Raw genomic sequence first — 22,997 nt, 5'->3', positions numbered from 1 at the left:
TTATAAAAATTTCAGTTTCATTTCCTCCCAAAATTGGAGGAATTTGAAAGGAAAGGGAAAATTAAAAGCTGTTATTTATATTTCCTTTCTCTTCCCCTCATTTCTTTCCCTTAAACCAAACATAAGAAAATAAAATCTCTTCCTTTTGCTTTCTTTTCTCTTCCCTTCCTTTCCCTTACTAATAATGAGCCAAACTGGGCCTAAAGGAAGATGGTGAAGATGGAGGGGAAGAAGGAAAAAGGAAGTGAGGAAGAAAGGTGAAAAGTTAGAAAATGGGTTTCCTTCCCTTTCAAATGGAAAAGGTTTTTCCACCTTTGACCCTTTGAGGGAGTTATGTAAAATTGTTTTCCATCCCTTGCAAAACCAAACAATGTAAAATGATTGTAAAGAGGAAAATCGTTTTGCATGAAAATCTTTTACATCATAACAAACGGAGTGCTTATGATACGTAACAACATTTGTCATGCAATTGAAAAACTTGGGTTAACTAATGTTTGTTCTCTAGATACAGCCTTGGACTGGTGGTGCAGAAGTGTAAGATAGTCTTCTCTTAAAACTGCAATTTCCTACCGTTTAATGAGTCCAATGTAACTCCATATTCTTACGAAAGATATATTCGCATGCATGCTTGGTAATTGGTATGGTACTCAGTATTCAGTGACATTTTCTTATGTGTTTTACTTTTTTTTCTTTAAACGTGGAGAAGTGGTGATTAATGTCCTTGAGATGGCTACATGCATGCAACTGATTACTGAAGTCTGAAGAACATGTTTTATGCTTCCAAAAGGAGCAAGAATTGCATGGAAAGGTCAAAGATGTAATGCTATATACTGTATTTAAAGAGATAAACAATGAGATATGACTAATGCTAGTCCATATCAAACCTGTAATGAGATTTTAGGTTGCAAGTCCAGTATACATGAAAATTATTAGGTGCACCCGGGTGTACAGTGCACATAAGAATATTTTTATGCCTATTGATGGTCCCTATTACATTTTCTCCTCACATGCAAGGAGAAAATGTGAGAGGGTGCACGATACACCCGAGTGCACGTAATATACTCTAAGTCCAGTATGGTTAGAGACCTTCCTTCCATCTTTGAAAAAGGGGTTTGATTCTCACTCCTTGCTATAGTTGCGTTGTTGCAAGAGCATTCCAAATATAAGTGCTTAAATGCTTATGCGGCCACATATTGATACAAATTTAAAACTTAAACCTCTTATTCAACATAAGTGTACTCAATCGATATTAGTTTAGCAAGGCGTTTATTCTTCCAGCTATAAATGAACGAATATCATGTTATATACTTCCTCCGTTTCTGAAATATTGCACCATTTGTTTTTTACACTATTTACACTATGATTTTGGCCATTTTTTGTGATTTGTACGTAAGCAAATTTTAGTCATGTGAGATCATGATAGATTCGTATCCATAAATATTTTCTAAATATTAATTTTTTATAATTTTTACTTGCACACGATTTGAGTTATTAAGAGTCAAAATAATGGTTAGAAGAGTAAAAGTCAACCATGGTGCGATATTTCCTGAATGGAGGAAGTATATGGAGTACCTCACTATTTTGGTTATACTCTCCTGTTTCTTATTTGATGACACAATGTGATTTTTTACGGAGTACACGTACTATTCACACAAGCTCGTTTGATTTCCTTTTCTAATTTTTATTTAAGAAAAAATATATAGTTATGTGAGATCTTATTAATGAACTACTACTAGTATTTTATAACTTTTTCAAAGGTCATTTTTTATAATTTTTCTTATTCATAATTGAAAATATTAATGTTTAAAATTGTGCATTGTTAAACGTGTCTAAAAAATTGTGTCATCTAAAAAACAACGGAGAAAATAACTCTAAAAAAATTAGTACAAACTACTCCATACTTTGTAGTACACACCACGTAAGTATAACATACTATATCTAATTAACTATCGTTATTTATAAAATTGCTCTAAGTTGGAGCATAAGCTTTTGGTTGTAGTTACAAATTAAAAATTGCAACAATTAATTATTTTGGATAAATAGATAGTGTGTTGCTACGAAATTTACATGGTTATGGCTTATGGCCAATTGGCCATTATGGGCCAACTGTTTGTGTCTGAAGTCTGAACTCTGAAGCCGATATATAGCAAGATAAGTCATTTGTAGTATATGAGTATATCTATAACATTAATCTTTTTGCGCAAAGAACGTACAATAATTTTGATGGGTCTTGCAAAACCCACTCTGCAGCAGCAGGTATCATTATTAGAGACACGAAGGGGGTTACAGTTTTAGCAAAGGCGTTTAATCTTGGAGATACTCAGGTTTTCATGGCAGAAGCCCTGGCGCTCCATAAAGGTGTTAAAGAAGCAATTCAGCTTGGGATTCAAAATCTTCATATTGAGGGTGACAATCTTCTCGTCCATCAACGCACTAAAGGGCATTTGGAATGTCCCATGGAAACTTCATAATATCATCCAGGATATCAAGATTCTGCTCCACAATATTCACAATGTGCATATCCAGCATGTCTTTAGAGAAGCTAACAGAGCGGCGGATTGGATTGCTAATGTAGGTCATTTGATTATTGAGCCCATGTGTTTTTCACCTAGATATAGCCCGAAATTAAATGACATTCTTACCAATGATTACTTAGGAGTTCCCTCGTGCGGAGGGGTTCCTAAGTTTTTTTCCTTACCTTGTTAAAAAAAATAAAAAACGTACAATAATATGGAAGCTGATACATATACCCCTGTGTATGAAATAGTGTCCTACCCTGGGCTCTCATTGGTTGTTTTCACATAAGCATACTCACATGAAATTTGAATTTAAATCTAAAATAGCAACCCCACATGCAATTTATAAATCTAAACCGATCACAGCTTAGAGTATGACATTATTCCATACCCATGGAATATACGTAGCCTTTTCGCAATAATATCCAACATATTTTTAGATTTATGCTGTACAAATGTACAATGGAATCAATTTGTACTTTAATGAACAACGGTTGTGCTACGTACAAGAATATGCTATTTTGGTACTTTGACCGGTTCGTGGAAATTCATAATGGTTTTTGATGTCCATTATTATGATGATGATGCGCTCTTTAAATTACTTCCTCTGACCTTAAAAAATTACCTCATATATCATATATAAATATTTTTATTAGTTTGTCCCATATCTTATCCGGTATGCAGACCCCTCGTTTCTCTCCTCACACACTAAGAAGTACGGAGTACTCCTTTCGTTCCAAAATACTCGCTTCGCTTTGATCGTAACATAGTCTTAGATAATTTAATTGACTTATTAATATATTAGGTGTTAGTTGATAGCTATAGTGGAGCATTTTTTTTAATATAGTTAGAGTGAAATGTGTCCAATGTATAAAGAGGTGGTGGTTGAATTTTTTATGTTTGTTATAGTAATATATGTAGATCCATGGTGTAACACCCCGTATTTTCAAGCCTATTTTATTATTCTGTAATTACGATTGTTAACGTAATTACGTCCCAAATTTTTTTTCCGATCTATTTTAATTATCTTATTATGTCTACTTTTTTTTTGTGACATAATAATAGAAGCCCAATCTCTTTTTCATGTGTGAGTTATCTTTCAAGCCCATCTATTCCCAAAAATCTGATTTTTATTATGGGGTTTGGAAATTTCATTTTGACTTTAAGTCAATTAAAGACCAAACACCATCTTTTTCTTTGTCTGCCTTCTTCTTCCTCCTTTACACGTATGAGAACTTTCTCATCAAGCTTCTTGACTTTTCATTCTTCAGTCCAAGAACAAAGCAAAAACTCATTTCTCATTCTTTCTCCTTTATGCGTGGCAAAACCTTGTTAATTTGAAATGCCAAATGTCCAATTTATTTATCAATTTCATGACTCACCATGTCAAGAAAGCTTATAAATAGCCATTAAAGTTTCTGTCATCTTCAAGCTTACAAATCCAACTCAAATTTGAGTAATCAAATTAAAAACACCATTGTTAAAGGTTGGAACTTTTTACCCCATTAATTTTGACCACCATTTTTCTCTCTCCTCCGTTGACCACCGCGGCACCACCCCTTGACCGCCGCCGCTGCCACCACCATATTCCAGCAACTCCTTCCTTCGTTGCCCAGAACCAAGACCCGGCGTCACTGCCCGTCGTCGGCGTCCACCGTTATTTCCTTTCTACTGCTTATGTTTCTTTTTTTCTTTTTTTTTGTCCAAAGCCCAAAAAGATTAAAGGGGATTGTTATTTAGTGGGTTATGATTGGGTAATTATGGAGCAATTATTATGGGTTTTGGTGAGTGGGCCGCAAGCTTCAAGGAAAAATGCAGCATGGTTTTGAGATTTTCCAGTAAGTAAAAACTAACTAATTAAGTACTCTATGTAATAATTAAAGTATTTTTATTAAGGAAATGAATAATTCATATTATGCTTATAATATTGAGGTTGTTGGAGTTCAACTACGATGATTCGGGATTATGGGTTTGAAAGCAAGAATTCGACATTAAGTTAAGCATTCGGATTTTTACGACCGAGGTAACTATTATGTCTAGCAATTATGTTTATATGTCCGTATATAAAAGTATTATATTATGTTACCGTAATTATTATGTCTAGCATTTTATCTTACATGCCCGTATATGTTATGTAACTATTATGTCCAGCATTTAAGCTTATATGCCCGTATGTGTATTATGTATGATTATATGACTATTATGTGACTTAAGTGCTAAATGATATGATGTATGATTTAAAATATTATGAGTATTTTTATGATAATATGTTGACGTACTTTATTATTTTATGATGATATATGTTCATGATTATGATCATGATGTTAAAGACGTTGTTCGGGAATAATTACGATATTTATAAAGTTATTTTAAAGAAAGACGATGTTGCTTTTGTCGGCCTGGAAAAGTGAACTGAACTAGTAAATGGGCAAGTTACAGGTGGAGGCAAGTTAAAGTCAAAGTTAAAGTTAAAGGGAAACAGTTCCCCCCTGAAAAGATGTAAGAAAAGTCCCGCCAAAGCCTGTACTTGCCAATGAGCTGTAAAGGAAATGATTCCTTGCCGACACAGTTTTCCAGATAACGAGATTGAGTTAGTTATTTCCGAACAATAAATGTTAATGATTGATATGTGCCAAATGATTTTCAAAATAAAACCGTTTTGACGGGCTGGAGTAATATTACTGAGTTTTCCACTCATTTTTGTATTTTCTGTGTTTTTTCCTGTTTTCTATTTTTATGATGATGCACAGGTTCAATTAAGGAGCTCAAGTTGCTCAAACGAGAGTTATTACTGGAGTTGGTTATTTATTATGGAGATATCGAGATGAGAGATTATTTATTATGGAAATCCTGTTATTGAGGTTGTTATAAGAATATTGATTTATATTTTATGGGAAAATTGTATTTTTTTTTTTTATGGAATGTTTTTAAGGATTATTTTATTTGTGGGCCCATACCCACAGGTCCCAGGATTAGTTAAGCCTAATTCCGCTGCTAATGATCAGTTAAGTACGGTTTATTACCGCTAATTAAGGAGCCGAAAAGTCGGGGCGTTACACATGGTTAGGTGAGAGAAATAATATAATATTAGTAAGATTATACCATTTATAGAAACGAGACGAGTATTAAGGGACGACTTTATAAGGAAAGCGGGACGAGTATTATGGGATGGAGGGAGTATTATTTAATCTTACTAAAAGATAAATTTACCTATTCATCTGCTTTTTAATATACTCAATTCTTAATAAAGTGGAAAAAAATATTTGGCAATCTTCCAACGACAGATGGAGTAAATAATGTAGTACCACGTAGTATGTGTGGGGAGACATATGATGATCACAAATTAAATAAGACATGATCAACCAAACAAGGACATTTGTTTATACTTTATAGTATACCGGATAATTTTTTAAGGGGCAGAGAGAGTAATAGTATCAAATATATGTCGAGTAAGAATAATAAGCTATATGTGAATTGCGACTAATTATCCCATATAAAAAAGGAAGAATAATGATGATTAACCTACATGGTATAGGATTAGTGGAAGTGGACTTTTCCACCTTGATTTTAAGAGGGAACCTTGTTGGCCAAAATCGTTAGACTCTACTTATGAACAACTCAATAGCATGTACTAGGTTTTATAAACGAACTTGTTTGGTGGAGAATTCATCTTATGACATGAAATATTTTGTTTTAGTTTCACAAAAAGAGTTAAAATTATTTTTCTATATTTAGTTTTTCTAAAAGACAAAATTGATGTACTCCGCATATTTGAAACTAAGGTGGACGAAACAAATGACTATTTACTATATTATGTAAAATTTAAACATATACTCATGTCCACAATGCATGCACTTCTTTGACTATTAACATGTAATTATGTATTGTTGTGTAATAAACGTTTTTAAGTTAGATATTTGAAAAAATACATTGAAATAAATCTAATAATATCCAACATTTTAATTACTCGTACTAATCACGATCAAAAAATTAAAAAATGTACAATATAAACAGCAAAGTGAGAAACTTTATGAAAATGAGGAAGTAATTCGTACGATGTATCCCAACTTTGTTGATAATGGAATATCATATCATCTCATTTAAATTTTCTTTTCCCAAATTTGTACGTTGGATTGGCACTTGAAGTGGAGTATTTGGGTAGACGAGTTTTACTATATTAGTCAGAAACTTTTGTAAGCGGAAAGTCGTATTCCAAAAGCTTATTATGCTTCCCGCACATAATTTGCTTTGTGACGCTCAATACTTTTTCCTTTTCTTAATCCCTTTTCTAATTTCTTCTCTTTTTCATTTTTTCTTGTTTAATTTTTTTCCAAGGGTTTATGAATTACAAGTGAAATACAAGTTATAAATAGAGAAGAAATTGGACTTCTAATTTATTGTACAATGTTTGTTTGATGAATTGCGTCTATATATTTCATCAATTCATATACTGATAAAGGGATGAAAAGTTTCTCTATTAAATTAGAATGACGACATTTGTGGTACTACTTGATCTTGTCGTATAATTATCATTTGCAATGATATCTTATTGTATCACGTCGCGTGATCTTGTGAGGTTAATTGGAATATAGAAGTACTACTAAATTTAATTAGAACGGTATCCAACGTTAACACATAATGCAAAGCTATAACAGCAAAATTAACTTGACCTAATGAGATAGGGGATAACTCAATTGGTAAGAGTTTTCCTCCCGGTTCTAGGTGATCGTGAGATCGATTCTCATCCCCATCATTATGGCTTATTTACACCAAAATAAAATAAAATTAACATGAGCTAATCAATTAAAACTTTCAACATCTACACACTAATTGTGGGCTATAAACCTCCAAATTTAGCTTCCTAATTAGGTGCATTATACTACTCATATTTAGCATAAAAATCACCGTAAAATCTATAGCTAGAAGTCACGGTCCATGTTATTACATGTGTAAATATATTATCATAAGATTTGACTACATGTACTCTAGCTACCTAAAATTACATTAGCTTGTGGTAAACATTAACCTAAGTTTGAGATAATTTAAAAAAATATCTTAATTTTCAAACTTTACTGCATGCATGCTCTTGCCAAGAAGCCATCTATATATAGTAGGTATTCTTCGTGTCCGGTTTCCCAATCCTCCTTAAAAATATAAATTTAATCTTTTCTTTTGTTTTTAATCTATAGAGATTGTTTTAATATTTGAATTTTTATAAATTCTCGTAAAAGATTGTATGACACATTGACACTTAGGCTTGTTCAACATTAAAGTTTGAGATGGTGGGTAGCTTTTTGACTTAAGACGTTACTTGTAAAATTTGTAAGCATTTGATAAAGTAGTGGTTTAAGTAGCGGTTATCCGAGGTAGCGGTAGGGTAGCTTTTGTCAAACGTTAAAATTAGTAGCGCTCAAACTTCAAAGGAGGCGGATATTAATTGGTAAATTTATAGTAAATTTTTTAAATAATATATATAGAGTAACTTTTATTGTAATTAATATCAACAACTTCTTTTCGTACACTAATACGGAGTATTAATTAGTTACTCGCTATCTATACTAATATATTAAAAGTTTGAAAAACGTATACGTGTCACGTAGACCTCTCCTTATTACGTCACGTCACCACTAATTAGCATCATGACATGTCATTACAACCAAAAAATATCTAGCAAGGATCGAACACCAAACCTCTGTGTTAAAAGTTACACTTCTTACCATCTTAACCAACTACAACTTATGTAATATCTTTCCATATAAGCCTATATATTCTTTTTACAATAAACAATACATTGAATAAAAGTGAATGCAAAAAAAGGAATGATTACACAATTCATAAATGTATAATTATTATTTTGAAGAAAATGATACGACTTTGTTTAGATTTTTGGATGTAGGGTTTAATCGGGGAGGTTGTTGATCAGCCACTAATCTTATGTCACCACCGTAATTTGATGATGACACCATCTCTACATGCATATATTTTAAAAAAAACACGAATAAAAGTCAAAACCCGGGACAACGCCCGGATTACATACTAGTTGTACTCTAATAACTGCTCAATCGCTACCGCTAATTTTGCCGAATATGACCTTATATTATTTAATTGTAAGATGTCTTGTCGTACACTTTGTATTCACCTCACATCTATTAGGCATAGTTTAACGGTTAAAAAAAGTGTTAGACGACTCCTCTAATACATAATGTTTTTTTTTTGGTGTTAGCACCCGGTTCATTCTTAGAGGCTAATTCGAATTCTGGATGAGGTTTGAGTGAATAAGTACCATTTTCCTCCCAATTATTGTTGGGGGAGATCGACCTCTAATAAATAAGGTACGTATATGGCGGTCTAAATGTCTAATAGGAGAATAATTTTCCCCCGTTTTGTTTTAATAAATTAATCAAACATTAAAAGCAGTTAAACGTTTCTGCAACTACATACTGTTAATCATTTCTCTGATTCAGTGGGCTGCCGCCTAGCTGCCTGACTGATGGTTTCAACTTTCATTTTAACGTAATAATAATAATAAAAAATCATGTTAAACATAATCTAGCAACAAAAGGACAATTCCAAATGTCCTTTTTTGAGAAAATAATTTAAGCCCAGAAAAGCTGGAAGGCCAAGAAAATTTAAAAAATGGAGAATTTGTTAGCAAGATTAATCCCACATTGCAATTGACTTCTTGTTATAAATTTTTAAATTTTCAGATTGACTCATATTCTCTACTAACCACCTTATAATTAAGTTTGAGGAGTTGAGATAGTTCTTCTGCTGTCTTAAATTGATACACAATTGAATTGAAGTGGATCGATATGACAAACGTGTATGGCATTGAAGTAAGGTTTTGTTATCTTTTGTCGACGGATCAACTCAACCAAAAGCTTAAGCTTCAGCTTTGAAGCTTAAGCTTTTGGTTGAGTTGGTCCGTTAACATGGTATCAGAGTTGGGCCCACGACTTAGATCTTGAACCGTTAATATTTTGGGCCAAGTTAAAATGGCATGTGTGAGGGGAGTGTCGAGAAACGCGCTCTGACCAATGAAACACCATACGTGATCGAACTAAAAAGGGACCTCACACGTGAGGGGAAGTGTTAAGATCTGACCCATGAAACAACACGTGTGAAAGTCCCACATTGATAAAAGAGGAGAGAGTTAATCACTTAATAAGGTCAAAAGACTACTCCCCTTATTGCCATATGGTTTTAAGGTGGAATCTCGTTTGGTCTTGTTAAGTGGACTCTCTCTCTTGATGACGGGTGCGGCTCAACCCGTATTTAACATCTTTACCCTTAAAATGGGATTTAGATAAGCTTAAAATCATTCTTTCGGACAACCATGTCAGGATAATAATTGGGATTCCCCTTCCCACTTCACCAATGACTGACATTCCGGTATGGGGTCCAAACTCAGGAACCTTCTGTTAAATCTGCAACTTGGTTTGCTCATGGAATAAATCTCGAAAAACCAACTTGGAAGGGGAAATGGATGTGGAAAGTGGATATACCACCGAAAATTCAAATTTTTCAATGGAAAATCATCCATGACAGCTTAAGTGTACGGAATACCCTTTTTTAACGACATATAATCCCCTTCAGTACTTGTTCTCTTTGTGACATTCATATCGAGACGATTGACCATCTTTTTCTCTCTTGCCCTAAGACAAATGAATTATTGACTCTCCGTCTCTCCCTATAACCAAACATTGACTAGATGCTCTTGTCTCCATTATTTCAATCGAAGAAGCTTTTAAAAACTATCAAACGCATAAGACCGCGCTTATGAAGTTCATTTTCCTCATTTGGAGTCTCTGGAAAGAACAATGCCACCATTTTCCACAATGAAATGTTTGATGTTTTTAGAGTTTATCATCACGCTCGTCTCACGTTTATGGAATGGGACTACAGAATTCGTATAGACTCTTTTCTTTCTTTGGGAGGGCCTATCAGGCAACCTCATTCTCATCCTCTCTCTAACCACCACCTCATCTCAGTAGCATGTGAGGCCCCTCCTCCTAATTTCTTCAAACTCAACTTTGATGGTTCGACTCGTCATAATTCTGCAACAGCAGGAGTAATCATCCGCAACTCCAATGGCCAACCTCATAAATCTTGCACTTACAATCTAGGTTATACTTCCTCGTTCATCGTAGAAGCCACAACTCTCCACCTTGGCATCGTCCTTGCTCGCGATATGGGTATTTATAATCTCCACATCGAAGGTGATAACCTCTTAGTAATAAATGCGGCTTGGTACTTGGTCCTCTCCTTGGAAAATTGATCATATTATTAATGATAATCGGATTCTCCTGAATTCCTTCTGCAATTGAAAAATCGGACACGTCTACAGAGAAGCAAATAGAGCAGGAGATTGGATCGCTAATATTGGACATCTTGTTTCTACTAGCTAGCCTAGATATTGATATTTGTAATAACTCTAGTTTATTTCCTATCATTTCTTCTGATGCATTAGGAGTACACCTCGTGAGGAGGGTCTCATAGTGTTTTTCCTTTTGTTCTTACCTTGTAAAAAAATAAAAATAAAAAATCCTTTTTTAATTATTTTTTTCTGTTTGGTATCATGCACGCGATTTAATGACTAATTAATATAGATTGAGATTCCTACTATTTTTTTTATTTAAACAAAGCATATTATGTTTGTTTATAATGTTTTCACTTTTATCCAAAATCTGGCATTGGCAAAATGTGAAAGATTTAATAATTAAATGGAAAAATGTGAGAGATTAAATGTCTTAGTGAATTTAATTGGTTAAAATATTAATTTGACACAATTTTTGATAGAATATTAAGACATTCATGTGATAATATAAAAGAAAAAATTCTCAAATGTAAAAAACAAAATGGTGCACCCTAAACAGAATACGTAAAGAACAAATTAAATGGGGTGGAGGGAATAATATTTAGTAAAAATAAGTTCAGTATAAATCATTTAAGTTCAATTAAATAAGTTAACTTCAGCAAAATTAAGTTAAGTTTAATAAATTAAATTCAAATCAGTAAAATTCAATAAACAAATGCAATATAAAATTAGTAAGAAGTAAGTTTTAATCGGTAAAAAAAAAAGATAAGTAAAAGTAATTGAAGTTCAGTAAAATTAAGGGGAAGAGAGCAGGGCATAAAGGATTTAGAATTGAATTGACCCGATCAACTTGGTAGCAATATTGAACAATTAAGGAGCTACGATAGTTCTTCCATTGTCTGTAAAATCGTGTATGCAATCTGAATTGCAATGGATATGACAAATTTGTATAGCGTTGAAGTAATTTAAAGAGTTAGAATTGAATTGACCAATAGATCGAAAAGAATTATTTTCATTCGAGATTGAACGAGTTTTTGAAATTCTTATTAATTTGAATTTTTTTTTTTTTTTTTACATCGGATAAACATACAATATTAAAAAGTTCACGGATTACAACCTATACTAAAACTACTTAAGTTTTGGGGACCGATCAAGACCCTTACACATCCAAAGCTACTAAAATGAGCTCTACTAGCTCTTACAAACCACTTACAACGCAAATAAAATAAAATTACAGAGATAGTAATCACCTTGTAATCTGGCTCTCGATTGTTGAAGTCATCCTCCACACTTTTATTTCCACTTTCACTTGGGCCAAAACTTGGGCAACAACAAACACTAAGATGAACCCCTTTAAACCCGTAGCATTCAAAGGACAAAGAAAGACACGAAAGGACGACAAGTTGACGAAATGGTTGACACGACCTTGTGAGCAGAAGCTCAATAACAAACCAAGTCGCCAAAGGTGACTTGGTGAACATGCTATGAACCCCCAAAAACATTTGAACTTAGATCAAGCTAAATTTATCAAATGAATCTTTTTTACTTTATTTTTTCCGAAGGTGATTATTTGAAAATCTAATAAGTGTTTATACATCCTTTTAATCCTGCTATTAGAATATATATAGAGACGGAGAGAATACTACGTAACTAAGTATCATTATGTTATGCTTACATTTAATCAACAATCAAGATGGAGAATGAATTCATAACTCATAAGATTAATTGGCCCATGCAGAGTAGCAGCAATAAGCTGACCCCATATATCATTGCGATTTGCGAATAACCACACCAACTGCCTAAGACAAATTCTAGATTTGATGTCGACTCATCAAAATTGAGCTTCAAAGAATCAGTAGGAGGAGGATCTCAATCCTCAACCAACATTAATAATTCATTTCCACTTGTTAAATCTATTCATTATTCTAAGTTTTTAAGTTATACTTCATATATAATTCATGGAACTTTTTTATGAAGTTGGTAATGTTGTTTCAAAATACTAAAGAATTATTACTGAGGTATAAATCGATAATATTATTTGAAAACTGTTTAATTTAATAAGGAATACTATTTTTTCAAGCCACTTTTATTTTAAGGTTTTAACATTTTCGAAATTCAATGAATTTAATTTAACAATAGGGGCATGAGGAATCGACATGTACTTAAGGCCAATGAGAAAGAATGTGCTAAAAGGGCATGTCTAGGGGTGGACACGAACGATATTGTTCGTGAACAGCTCGGAATCAATTCGATTTCAGTTCGAGATCGATTCGTCTGTAAATGAACCAAGCTTGAACTTAAATTTATGGTTCTATAACTAAATGAACCAAACTCAAATTCAATAGTGTTCGGCTCGAAAGCTCGCGAGTTCGATAAATTAAGAATAATATTGTATATTTATGAGAATTTTAATACCATAGTCTAAATTATCAATTGGATGATAAATAGGGGAAAATATTTTACATAACTTGTCCAAGAAAAATACTATTATAATGTTAGATTAAGAAATTTATTAATATATTATTGTACCGGTTGGTAGAATATGGTTTATTAGTTTATCGAGTCAAGGCTCGAAAAAGCTCGAAACTCGGTTCGAACTCGAAGAATTCTTATCAAGCCTGGCTCGATAAGGATTTTTAAGCTCGAGGTAAGTTCGAGCTCGAGTTCGAACTCGAAAAAATTTAACCAAACTAAGCCGAGCCATATAGAGTTCGGCTCGGTTCGGCTCGTGTCCACCCCTAGGCATGTCTATCCTTTCTCATTCGTTACATAAATTTATATAAACACATTTATGCACAATTTGGTAATATGAGTAGATAATACCCTCTACACTTTTATAATAGATAATATAATGACAATCTACCCAATAGAAAAAGGTTAAAGAAGCATTTTAATCAATTTAGCCACTTAAATAAATTCTTACCATTTTAATCAATTTGTTTATATGCGTTCGGCTTTATCTAACTTATCTGTTTCTTATATTCGCACGCATCGTTTTTGTATTATAATTTTTACATGTTATTTCAGGTTTAAATGTAATAAAACAAATATATTTCTTATATTCGCACACATCGCGTACATATAAAACTAGTTACATATGGAGTAATCCACCAGAAATTACTCCGTACCAAACAAGCCGTACCATGGACTTCTCCTACAAGAATAAGGTTTCCTACATATACACAAGAATAATGGAAACATACTTACACAAATAATCAAGGTTTTGAATGTCTAAACATACAAGTATGGCAAGTTAGTGAGTCCTTAAGCATTAAGATTAATGGAGCTAAAAAGGTTAGACAACAACTAAAGTCATAGGATTAAAATATAAATTAGATGTCAGACACGGTTTTACCAAAATGATTGGTTAGGTTTATAAACCAATCAAAACAAGGCTGTCACCTAAACACATTATTACTATTACACCCCTCTTTTTTAAAATTATTAATAAAAACCTAACTCTTCCATTACAAATTCAAAGCATCTTCCATTAATTTAATCCAATTATACTGCATTTGCAGGCCAATAATACCATTCCTAAATTTTAATAATTGCTAAAAGCTGCATTTCCAGTAATCTTTTGTTAAACCCAAGAAACTGGATTTTTTACCACTAGTTCTCCATTATTAATTTTAATTATTATTCTTAGTCCGAATTTCTTTAGGTGGAAAAAAAGCATCTTTTTTTAGTTTTTTTCAGCTCAAATCCACATTGACTCCTTTATTATTTATATACTTACTCCGTCTTTTAATACTCGCAACGTTTGTAAGTTTCACGCATGCCAATGCACAACTTTGATCATTTATATCTTAAATTCTCTTTATGCAAAAATTATAAAAAGTTGATATTTTGATAATACTCATTGAGACGAATCTAACAAGATCTCACATGATTATGTTTTATCTTATATAAAAAATACTACGAATAGTCAAAGTAGATTATATGAATAGTGGCAAAAGTCCAAACGTTGCGAGTATTAAAAGACGGAGGAAGTATAAAACAAAACTTTTTGCAATTTATTTTAATTGTTACCCCGTATTATGGAGTACTTTGTATCAAAGTTTAAACTAGTCTTATATCGCACCATTTTATCATCTTATATTGTATAAGAGGTCGGTAATATGACATGTAATCTCATAGTTTATTACAGAGTAACTGTTATACGGGCGTTTACGAAAATTTGTGATAATCATTTGACAATATTTTTGTATATAAAAAATTAACATAATATTTAATTGAGTAAAGTGTTGATCAGATAATTAAAGCTTCTGTTTTCATTCATTGGGCCTGGACAGAATCTCAGCCCTGCCAACCTGGGATTCTTCTTGATACACCAATTTTATAAATAATGAATTCACATTAATAAAATTGAAAATTGAAGGATTGTATTTAAATTACATATTTATTTATTTTCCTGATTATAGTTTAGCAGTGAAAAAAAGAGAACAGAACCTTCTTTATTACAGTAATATATTTATTTTTTATTTTTGGGATAACAGAGTAAAAAGATTTTACAAAGAGAAAAAATGAGGTAAGTCATGAGTTGACTCTAATTCAGGATTACTTTTTTATAAAGCTTTTAAGCTTATGCTGTTATGCATATGATTGTTTAGTAAAAAAGAAATAGGCCCACTAATCACAGCTGGTAAACAACTTAATTTTGATTATGCTTGTGTAAGTTGTAACCAACCACTTTAATTAACATGATTTTATGCATCATTTAAATCTTTGGAAAATCAAGAAAATATAATGTTCAATCATGATGTAAATAATCAAAGTTATAAAACTAATCATTTAGGTTTGCATAATTATCTTCATATTCCGTGGTACTTTAACCGATAATGTATTAAACAGAAATAAGATACTTCTTACGTTTACTTTTAATTTAATGTTTTCACGCTTGTCAATTCATAATTTCACATTTCCTTCATATCTCTCATTATAAATAAATAACGTTTATAGAAATTTAACACCTTGAGAAATTAAATTGAAACGAATCTAACATGATCTACATGACGCTTCACTGAACGGAGGAAGTATTGGTATGCACAAAAGTAAGTTGTAGTGAAAACAACATATGGTGTACTAAGTAAGTAAACAAATGATACTAGTAACTTTTTTTCTCCCTTTCCTTTTCAACTTAATATGTTACATTGGGTGGTGCAAAACCAAGACTTTTGTACCAAATGATCATAGAATATTACAAAGGATACATATAATTAACTATATAAGCATAGCTAGTTAACTTCACCTAAAAATTAATGACATAACCAAAACAAAAAAATTTAAAGATGGAAAGGAGAGATGAATCTAAGTTCAATAGGGTAAAATAAAAAAAGGAAATAATATATTTCTTGATTAGATATGCAAATACTATAATGGAGGCCTTGAAAATAATTCAAAGTCTCATTTGTATATACAAGTAGCCTCTCTTTCTCTCTTTCTTTGGCAATCATATTCAAGATTGATGATTGGTTGTTAGAACTCAATTTTCATTAATGATGATGGATTTGACCCTACACAACACAAAACAACACCAAAATTAATTAATTAAACATCAAATTTCACTAATAATGAAGTTATTAAGGAAACACTTTTGATTATCAATCTTCTCAATTAATTACCATGTAAAGGTTGTTGTAGTTGAAATCCATTCTCCTTTTGGCCAAATCCCATCTGTACAATACTTTGGAGATCACCCTCACACAATGATGATAGCTGTGCAATCAAAATTGTTTCATTAGTTGCCACATTATGACAATAATAATCACTAATCCTACATGAAGTAAGTCTAATGAAGAGTTTATAGCCGAGTTTAAACCTAGCAATCTATATAAGTTTGCCGGTTTTAGACCTAGCCTAATGAATAGGATAGGGTATAGGCGAACAGGGTATATTAATTGAACATTCGAGTATCTAATAATTGTTCGAGTTAATTATAATACGAGGGAATAAATTGTTCGAGTTAATTATAATACGAGGGACGGAGAGGCGAAAAAGGAGTACCTGAGGGAGACAATTAGGAAATCCATCAAGTGAAGGTAAATGTAAAGGGTCCATATGACATGGGGCCGTGGTGGTTATGCTATCTTGTAAAGAATTTTGATGATAAAGGGTTGGTGCCATGGAATCTAGAGGGTACATTGGATGCGTTAAGGAGCAGTTTGGTTGGATTACCTGAAAATTACCCACAAAATAAATAAATATAATTAGTCTATCAAAAAGTAATTTTTGTGGAAGAAAAAGATACACCAACTTTTAAATTTTAATTAAAGAAAGGGAAAAAAAGAAGTGAACTTACATCTTTTGAGAAAAGGTTTTCCATGTTGAACTCTAGTCTTGGATTTACAGTGGATAATTTCATTGAAAGAAACTAAAAAGAAACAAGAAAACAATATGGATTTAGTTTAAGAGAAATGATGAAGATTAGATTATACTCTAATTTGAATGTGATTAGTGTTAATTATGCTTCTAATTTACCTCAACTTGTCTTTGTAATGATTGTACATAGTTGATAATCTCATCTAACATTAGTGCTTTTCCTGTCACCTGTAAATTAGCCAATTCAAGATTAAAATCGAGCTTTAATATCGAAAAAGTCTAATTAAATTACGTGTTAATAGAAGTGATGCATGTATTTGGAAACGGAGAAAGTTTGAAAAAAATGCACCTTATCACAACCAGGAACAAGATCTTGAAGAAGTTTCATTCTTTCACCAATTTTCTCTCTTCTAACCTGCAATGGAAAATCAACATTTCATTAAAAAAAAGGTCAATCATAGGAAATTGCTAATTATGCTACGTTTTTATCTTAATTGTAAATTTATACTACCAAATTAGTAATCTTTCTAAATTTGTGATCAAAGTAAAAAAAATCTTACTCTTTCAGCAAGACTATGACTATCAGTAGCTTGACCCCTTCTTGCTCTAACATGAATATAATCCTTTGGTGCCTCAGGAGGCTTTTGGTTATCCTCTGTCTTTGAAACACCACCTTCTTCCGATTTGGTTCTCTTTGCACTTGAATCCTCACCATTTTCAGTCACCTGAAACATAAAAAAATGATCCAAAAAATTAATTCAAGTATGATTTTTATTTTATTTTTTTATTTTTTTTTGGGATCATGAACTTACTTTGTTAGTATGCAGGGGAGAATGAGGCAGAGTTTCCTTAGTTTTTCCCTTAGGAGCAGGTGCTTTTCTTTTCCTAGTTGATCCGTTTTCGCCTACCGGATTTTGGCCGGAAATCGACGAATTTTCCCGGGAATTTGAGAAATCACCATGCTCGGGACCACAATTTCCTGCTTGATTCCTCTCATTGTTCTGTAATAACAATGAATTCTTGTTTTTTTCAACTTGAGATCCAACTTCTTTAAGTGAAGGACTACTAGAAACCCTCTGTAACTTGCCATTTCCTACTAAATTACTATTATTAGATCGATAACCAAATTCCGCATTATTATCATTGCCATGATTATTATTATGATTATGAATTTTGTTATTGTTGACAACAAATTGGCTTGTTCTTCCATTAAAACTCCTACTTCCAAAGGAAGAAAACCTCGCCGCTCGCTCCGCGAAACCCGGATCACTAGGCATTGCCGGCAAATTTGACCTCAAAGCAATTGAATTTCCCAAGGTGGGGAAATTTTCTTTCACCAAATGATCCATAATTGGCATTGACATCCCCATTTTAGGTGGTGAGCTAAGTGGGGTACTATAACATGAATTATTAGTACTACAATTCCCACCACCATTACCGCCACCAATGTAAGGTGGCGGGCCGTGGTGACCACCAGTGGAGATATCACCGGAGTTACAAATGTTGCCAAGCTTCCCAATCAATTCCCTGATCATGAAATTATCATTCGACAAGGCTGAGTTTGAGGCAGCTGGGGAAGAAACCATGGAACTCATAGCAGACTCAAAATTGTCAGTTTTAGTAGGAGCTTGTGTAGATAAAAAACAATCAGAGGATTGCATTTCCATTGCTGAAGATAAAGATTGCCATGTTGGCATTGAAGAAGAAGAAGAGAATGGATGATCAAAGTGTAGAGAAGGTTGTATGCCGGCATTCAAAAAGAATTCCTTCTCCATTATAAAACAAGAAAGTTTACTCGAATTCGAGCTGGGTTTTGAGATTGATAAATAGAGTCCTTAATTTTGGCTAAAATGAGCTTTTTATTTTATTTTTACATATGAGTGTAAGTTGAGTTTATAGTGTAGAAGTTGTTTTGATGGCTTGGATATTAAAAAAAACAGGGGAAAGCAGGGGAAAACAGGGGAAATGTTGTAATGATGAGAATTGAGAAGGGAGGAAAAGGGGGGGAAGGTATTTGGGTGGGAGGAATGCTGCTATATAGGGAATTAAAAAGGACTGTTTGGTTGGGACAGAAAATATTTAACAAATACAGTAAAAATAAAGTAATAATTTTTATAATTTATAATTTATAATTTATAATTTATAATTTATAATTTAAAGTTTGTTATAAATGGTATTTTAGGGTTGGGTATATTGAGAGTAGATGAAAGGGATAGTTTGACCTGCTTAATAAGACATAGGAAGAAGGTTTACTGACTCCAGCTTGAATTTTCTATTTTGATGAAGATTTAGCTGTTTCTTTCTACCCTCCGCAAAAGGCGGGTGAGGGACTTCAAGGGGTGAAAGTTGCAAGAATTGCCCCTTTTTTGTTTGTCTTGGTTTTAGTTGCGTTGCATGCTCAGTTGCCCACAAGGCCACAAACTTGTGTAAAATTACAGGGGTTGATAAAGTATTGAATAAAAATATATACTTTCTCGGGGTTTTTTATATTTACAACACATTTTCTGGTATGTTGTTTAAGGAAGGGATTAGAGAAGATAAATGGACTAACAATCTAAGTACCTAACCTACTCTTCTTATTTTTGGTTGAGTTATTTTAGTTAATTTGCCGGTTACTTTCTCTAATCCTCTCGTTAAATTGTGTTTTATTGCCATAAGGGTGTGTGTTGCAAGTATATATGTATAATGAAATGAAGGAATTGCAGAAAAAAAAGAAAAAGAGTTGTGAACTGAACCTTTTTTTTTCGTCTTTTGGCTATGAATTTTCATTGAGGCTTTCAACACTGGGGTATCCAGAGTACGGAGTACTAGGATAAACAACTAAGTACTCGGAACAACCTTTTAGGAAGTAGGGACAAAGCATTTTAATGAAGGACAATAGGTCTTTTAGGTTCATATGGAACTACTCATATGATAAACTATAATTACAAGCATATCTGCACAATACATGTGATCACCCTTGTCCGAGCTGCTAGTTGAAGTTAAGGGAAACTTACCTGCATTATACTCGGGAGCGGGGATTTATTTACCTTCATCGCATGCTCTCAATACAAATATTGGTTCAATAAGATTCTAACTTCTTGTTACCGATAAAAAAAACATCTCATGGCCCGAAATTTATGTCATTTTCGCATTATTAGAAGCATTTACAACCAACAAGTGAAATCCGATATTCATTGCAATTTTGCTAGGTTATCACATCCATTAACTGAGAAAAGGCGCACATCCCTTTCCCATACTTTCCCTGCTCTTCACACCACATTAAAAGTTAGGGTACCCTGAATCGGAACCGGAATCTGCTAGGAACCCACGGTTCCGAAATTGGAATCTATTGTGTAGGTTCCGGTTCCGAATAACAAAATTGGGTACTTGTTGCAACAGGTTCTAGATCCGATTCTCAACTTTTCGGAATGGGTACCCTGTACACACCAATTCTAATACGAAATACCCAAAATAAGGCAACAGGCCATATAAAAATGCTTCATATGCCCAAAATAGAAAACAATCCAAGCTAATTTTTACAAAATATAAACATAGAAACACAAATTAAGCCAAAACCATATAGAACAATCATAGCCCAAACCATAAAATAGCTTTTTTTTCAATAAATTAACAATAATTCATTTAAATGTTAAATTACAGGGTACCCTGAATCGGAACCTGTTCCAACAGGTTCCGATTCCGTTTCTCATTTTTAGGAACCTGTTGCAACAGATTCCGGTTCCGGTTCTCATTTAAAGGAACCTGTTACAATAGGTTCCGATTCCGATTCCTAAAATTTTGACAGGTTGTTCTCAACCCTATCAAATAACACTTCTGACAAAACTTGGCTAGCTTGATAATCATAGTACTCTCTTTCGTCCCTTGACGTGTACATGTATTATTTAGTTATTAGTATATGTAATGATAGCTTAATCTATCTATACCTAGTCTATACTTAGTCTATACCTAGTATTTAAAAAGGAAGACCATTGATTGTGTAGACGACACGTGTCACCTGCATCTTTCATCCACACGTGTCACCTCCATCTTTCATCCATTTTTTTTTTTTTTTGTTATTTGTTATATGAAGTACTCCGTATTTATTTTACATCTTCAACACCTCTTCCACTTGATCTCCTCCTCCTTTAACATCAATTTACTATTATTCATATATTCATTCAACGTCATGCACTCCATCTCCCGCTTTAACACTCAATATTAATTCACCATCTAATCTACTTCCTCCGTTCCGGAAATATCGCACCATTTGTTTTTTTACACTATTCACACTACGACTTTGCCCATCTTTTGTGATTCGTACGTAATGAAATTTTAGCAATGTGGGGTCATGTTAGATTCGTATTGATAAGTGTTGTCTAAATATTAATTTTTTATTATTTTTACTTGCACACGATTAGAGATATTAAGAGTCAAAGTAATGGTTAAAAGAGTAAAAGTCAACCATAGTGCGATATTTCCGGAACGGAGGAAGTATATATTTTCAACTTTTAAATTTCACCTCTATATAAATCATATATTCCCACTAAAATCACAAACTATCAATATAATCAGCACTTTAAAATACGGCTTGACAATCCCTGTATAATCGTCCGTTCATTGAACGGGCTCAAAAGCTAGTTAAACTTAATATGACACTTAAGTTTATATATTATTACTTGAACATGGATGGAAGTTCGAGAAAAGTTTTAATTTCCATCATCAAATAACACGTACCATCTTTCGCTTTCAGTTAAATTCTGTATCAACCCATCACGGGATCGGATTGCCTCGAGTGATTTCTCTACTTCAATTTCTAAACTCCAATCCCCCCGTTGTTCCTCTAATCAACCTATAATGACGCTAAATTAGGGTGCCTTGAGGCACTCATATACTAGTTACAAATGTTCTACATCTATTAACTTGTGTTCTAGTCCTATTATGCTAAAGGTTATGATGTAAACAAAAAATATAACGAAAGGGCCCTATTATTCCGCAAAATTAAGTTTTAGCTAGTACTAGATTAGGTCCCGTGCACGCACGGATATTTGAAAATTATTATTTGACCATCTTTTTATAAAAAATTTAATTGAATTATTTATCCCTTAATTTATTGCGTAATTAATAATCTCGAATGTACTCATTTTATCATATATATGTATTATATATTTTATATGTTTAATATGATGATCTGACTAAAATATTTGATATATTTAATATGTTAATTTGACCAAAATATTGAGTAAGAATATTTTCTATTATTGACCAAAATTTTAATAATGGCATATTCCATAATCCGATATTTTTTTTCATATATAAACATGTATACAAAAGGAGATAGAGAAAATATAAAAAGAATAAAGTAAATATTTTTTTTAGGAAAGAGTTTTTGGCGGGAATTTTTTTTTTACCAGGAAGTGACACGTGTCATTTCTGGTGTCTCTTTTAGTATATACTCCGTAGTAAAGATAAGTTGTAATTAACAAAATTAATTAAACTAGCCTAATGTCAGGGCCTTTCCAACGGAGTACATTCTACCTAAACTTCCTAGATCATATACCAAGTGTGAGAATGTAATGTAATATGTTTTCCTTAAGAACAATAGAACTTGTTATACTCAACAGGTGATTGTAGGCCCGACGCAGTGTAGAGCATACTACATGCAAGGGAGAAATGTGATAGAGACCATCAATGTGAATAAAAATTACTCCCTCTTTTTCTTTTTCTTTTTTACGTTTTTCTTCTTGGGTGTCTCAAAATGTTCTTTACATTTCCTTTTATCTATCAAAATTTGTGTCAAAAGATTATTTTAACCAATTAAATTTATTGGGTCATTTAATCTCTCTCACTTTTCTATTGGGACA

At 32.7% G+C, this 22,997-nt stretch overlaps 1 protein-coding gene and 1 long non-coding RNA gene across 2 annotated transcripts; one reads left to right on the top strand and one right to left on the bottom strand.

Moving 5' to 3' along the window:
• The first annotated feature begins 3,702 nt into the window (after window positions 1–3,702).
• Window positions 3,703–5,482, top strand: LOC130466219 (uncharacterized). Its single transcript, XR_008926229.1, has 3 exons — window positions 3,703–4,354; window positions 4,449–4,539; window positions 5,267–5,482. It is a non-coding gene; the product is annotated as an uncharacterized lncRNA (long non-coding RNA).
• Window positions 5,483–15,938: 10,456 nt separating this feature from the next.
• On the bottom strand, window positions 15,939–19,169 carry LOC110802377 (transcription factor bHLH62). The gene is made up of 8 exons (XM_022007829.2): window positions 17,967–19,169; window positions 17,715–17,879; window positions 17,504–17,569; window positions 17,314–17,382; window positions 17,135–17,206; window positions 16,840–17,010; window positions 16,458–16,551; window positions 15,939–16,349 (listed from the first exon to the last, which is right to left on the bottom strand). Exons 1-8 carry the CDS (start codon window positions 18,927–18,929, stop codon window positions 16,312–16,314), a joined length of 1,638 nt encoding a protein of 545 aa, XP_021863521.1. The 5' UTR covers window positions 18,930–19,169; the 3' UTR covers window positions 15,939–16,311.
• Between the last annotated feature and the right edge of the window lie 3,828 nt (window positions 19,170–22,997).

Source organism: Spinacia oleracea, chromosome 1 (assembly GCF_020520425.1).
Source record: "Spinacia oleracea cultivar Varoflay chromosome 1, BTI_SOV_V1, whole genome shotgun sequence".
Taxonomy (NCBI): Eukaryota; Viridiplantae; Streptophyta; class Magnoliopsida; order Caryophyllales; family Amaranthaceae; genus Spinacia; species Spinacia oleracea.
Note: the sequence above shows the minus strand (reverse complement) of the source record. Positions and strands in the feature narration are given on the sequence as shown.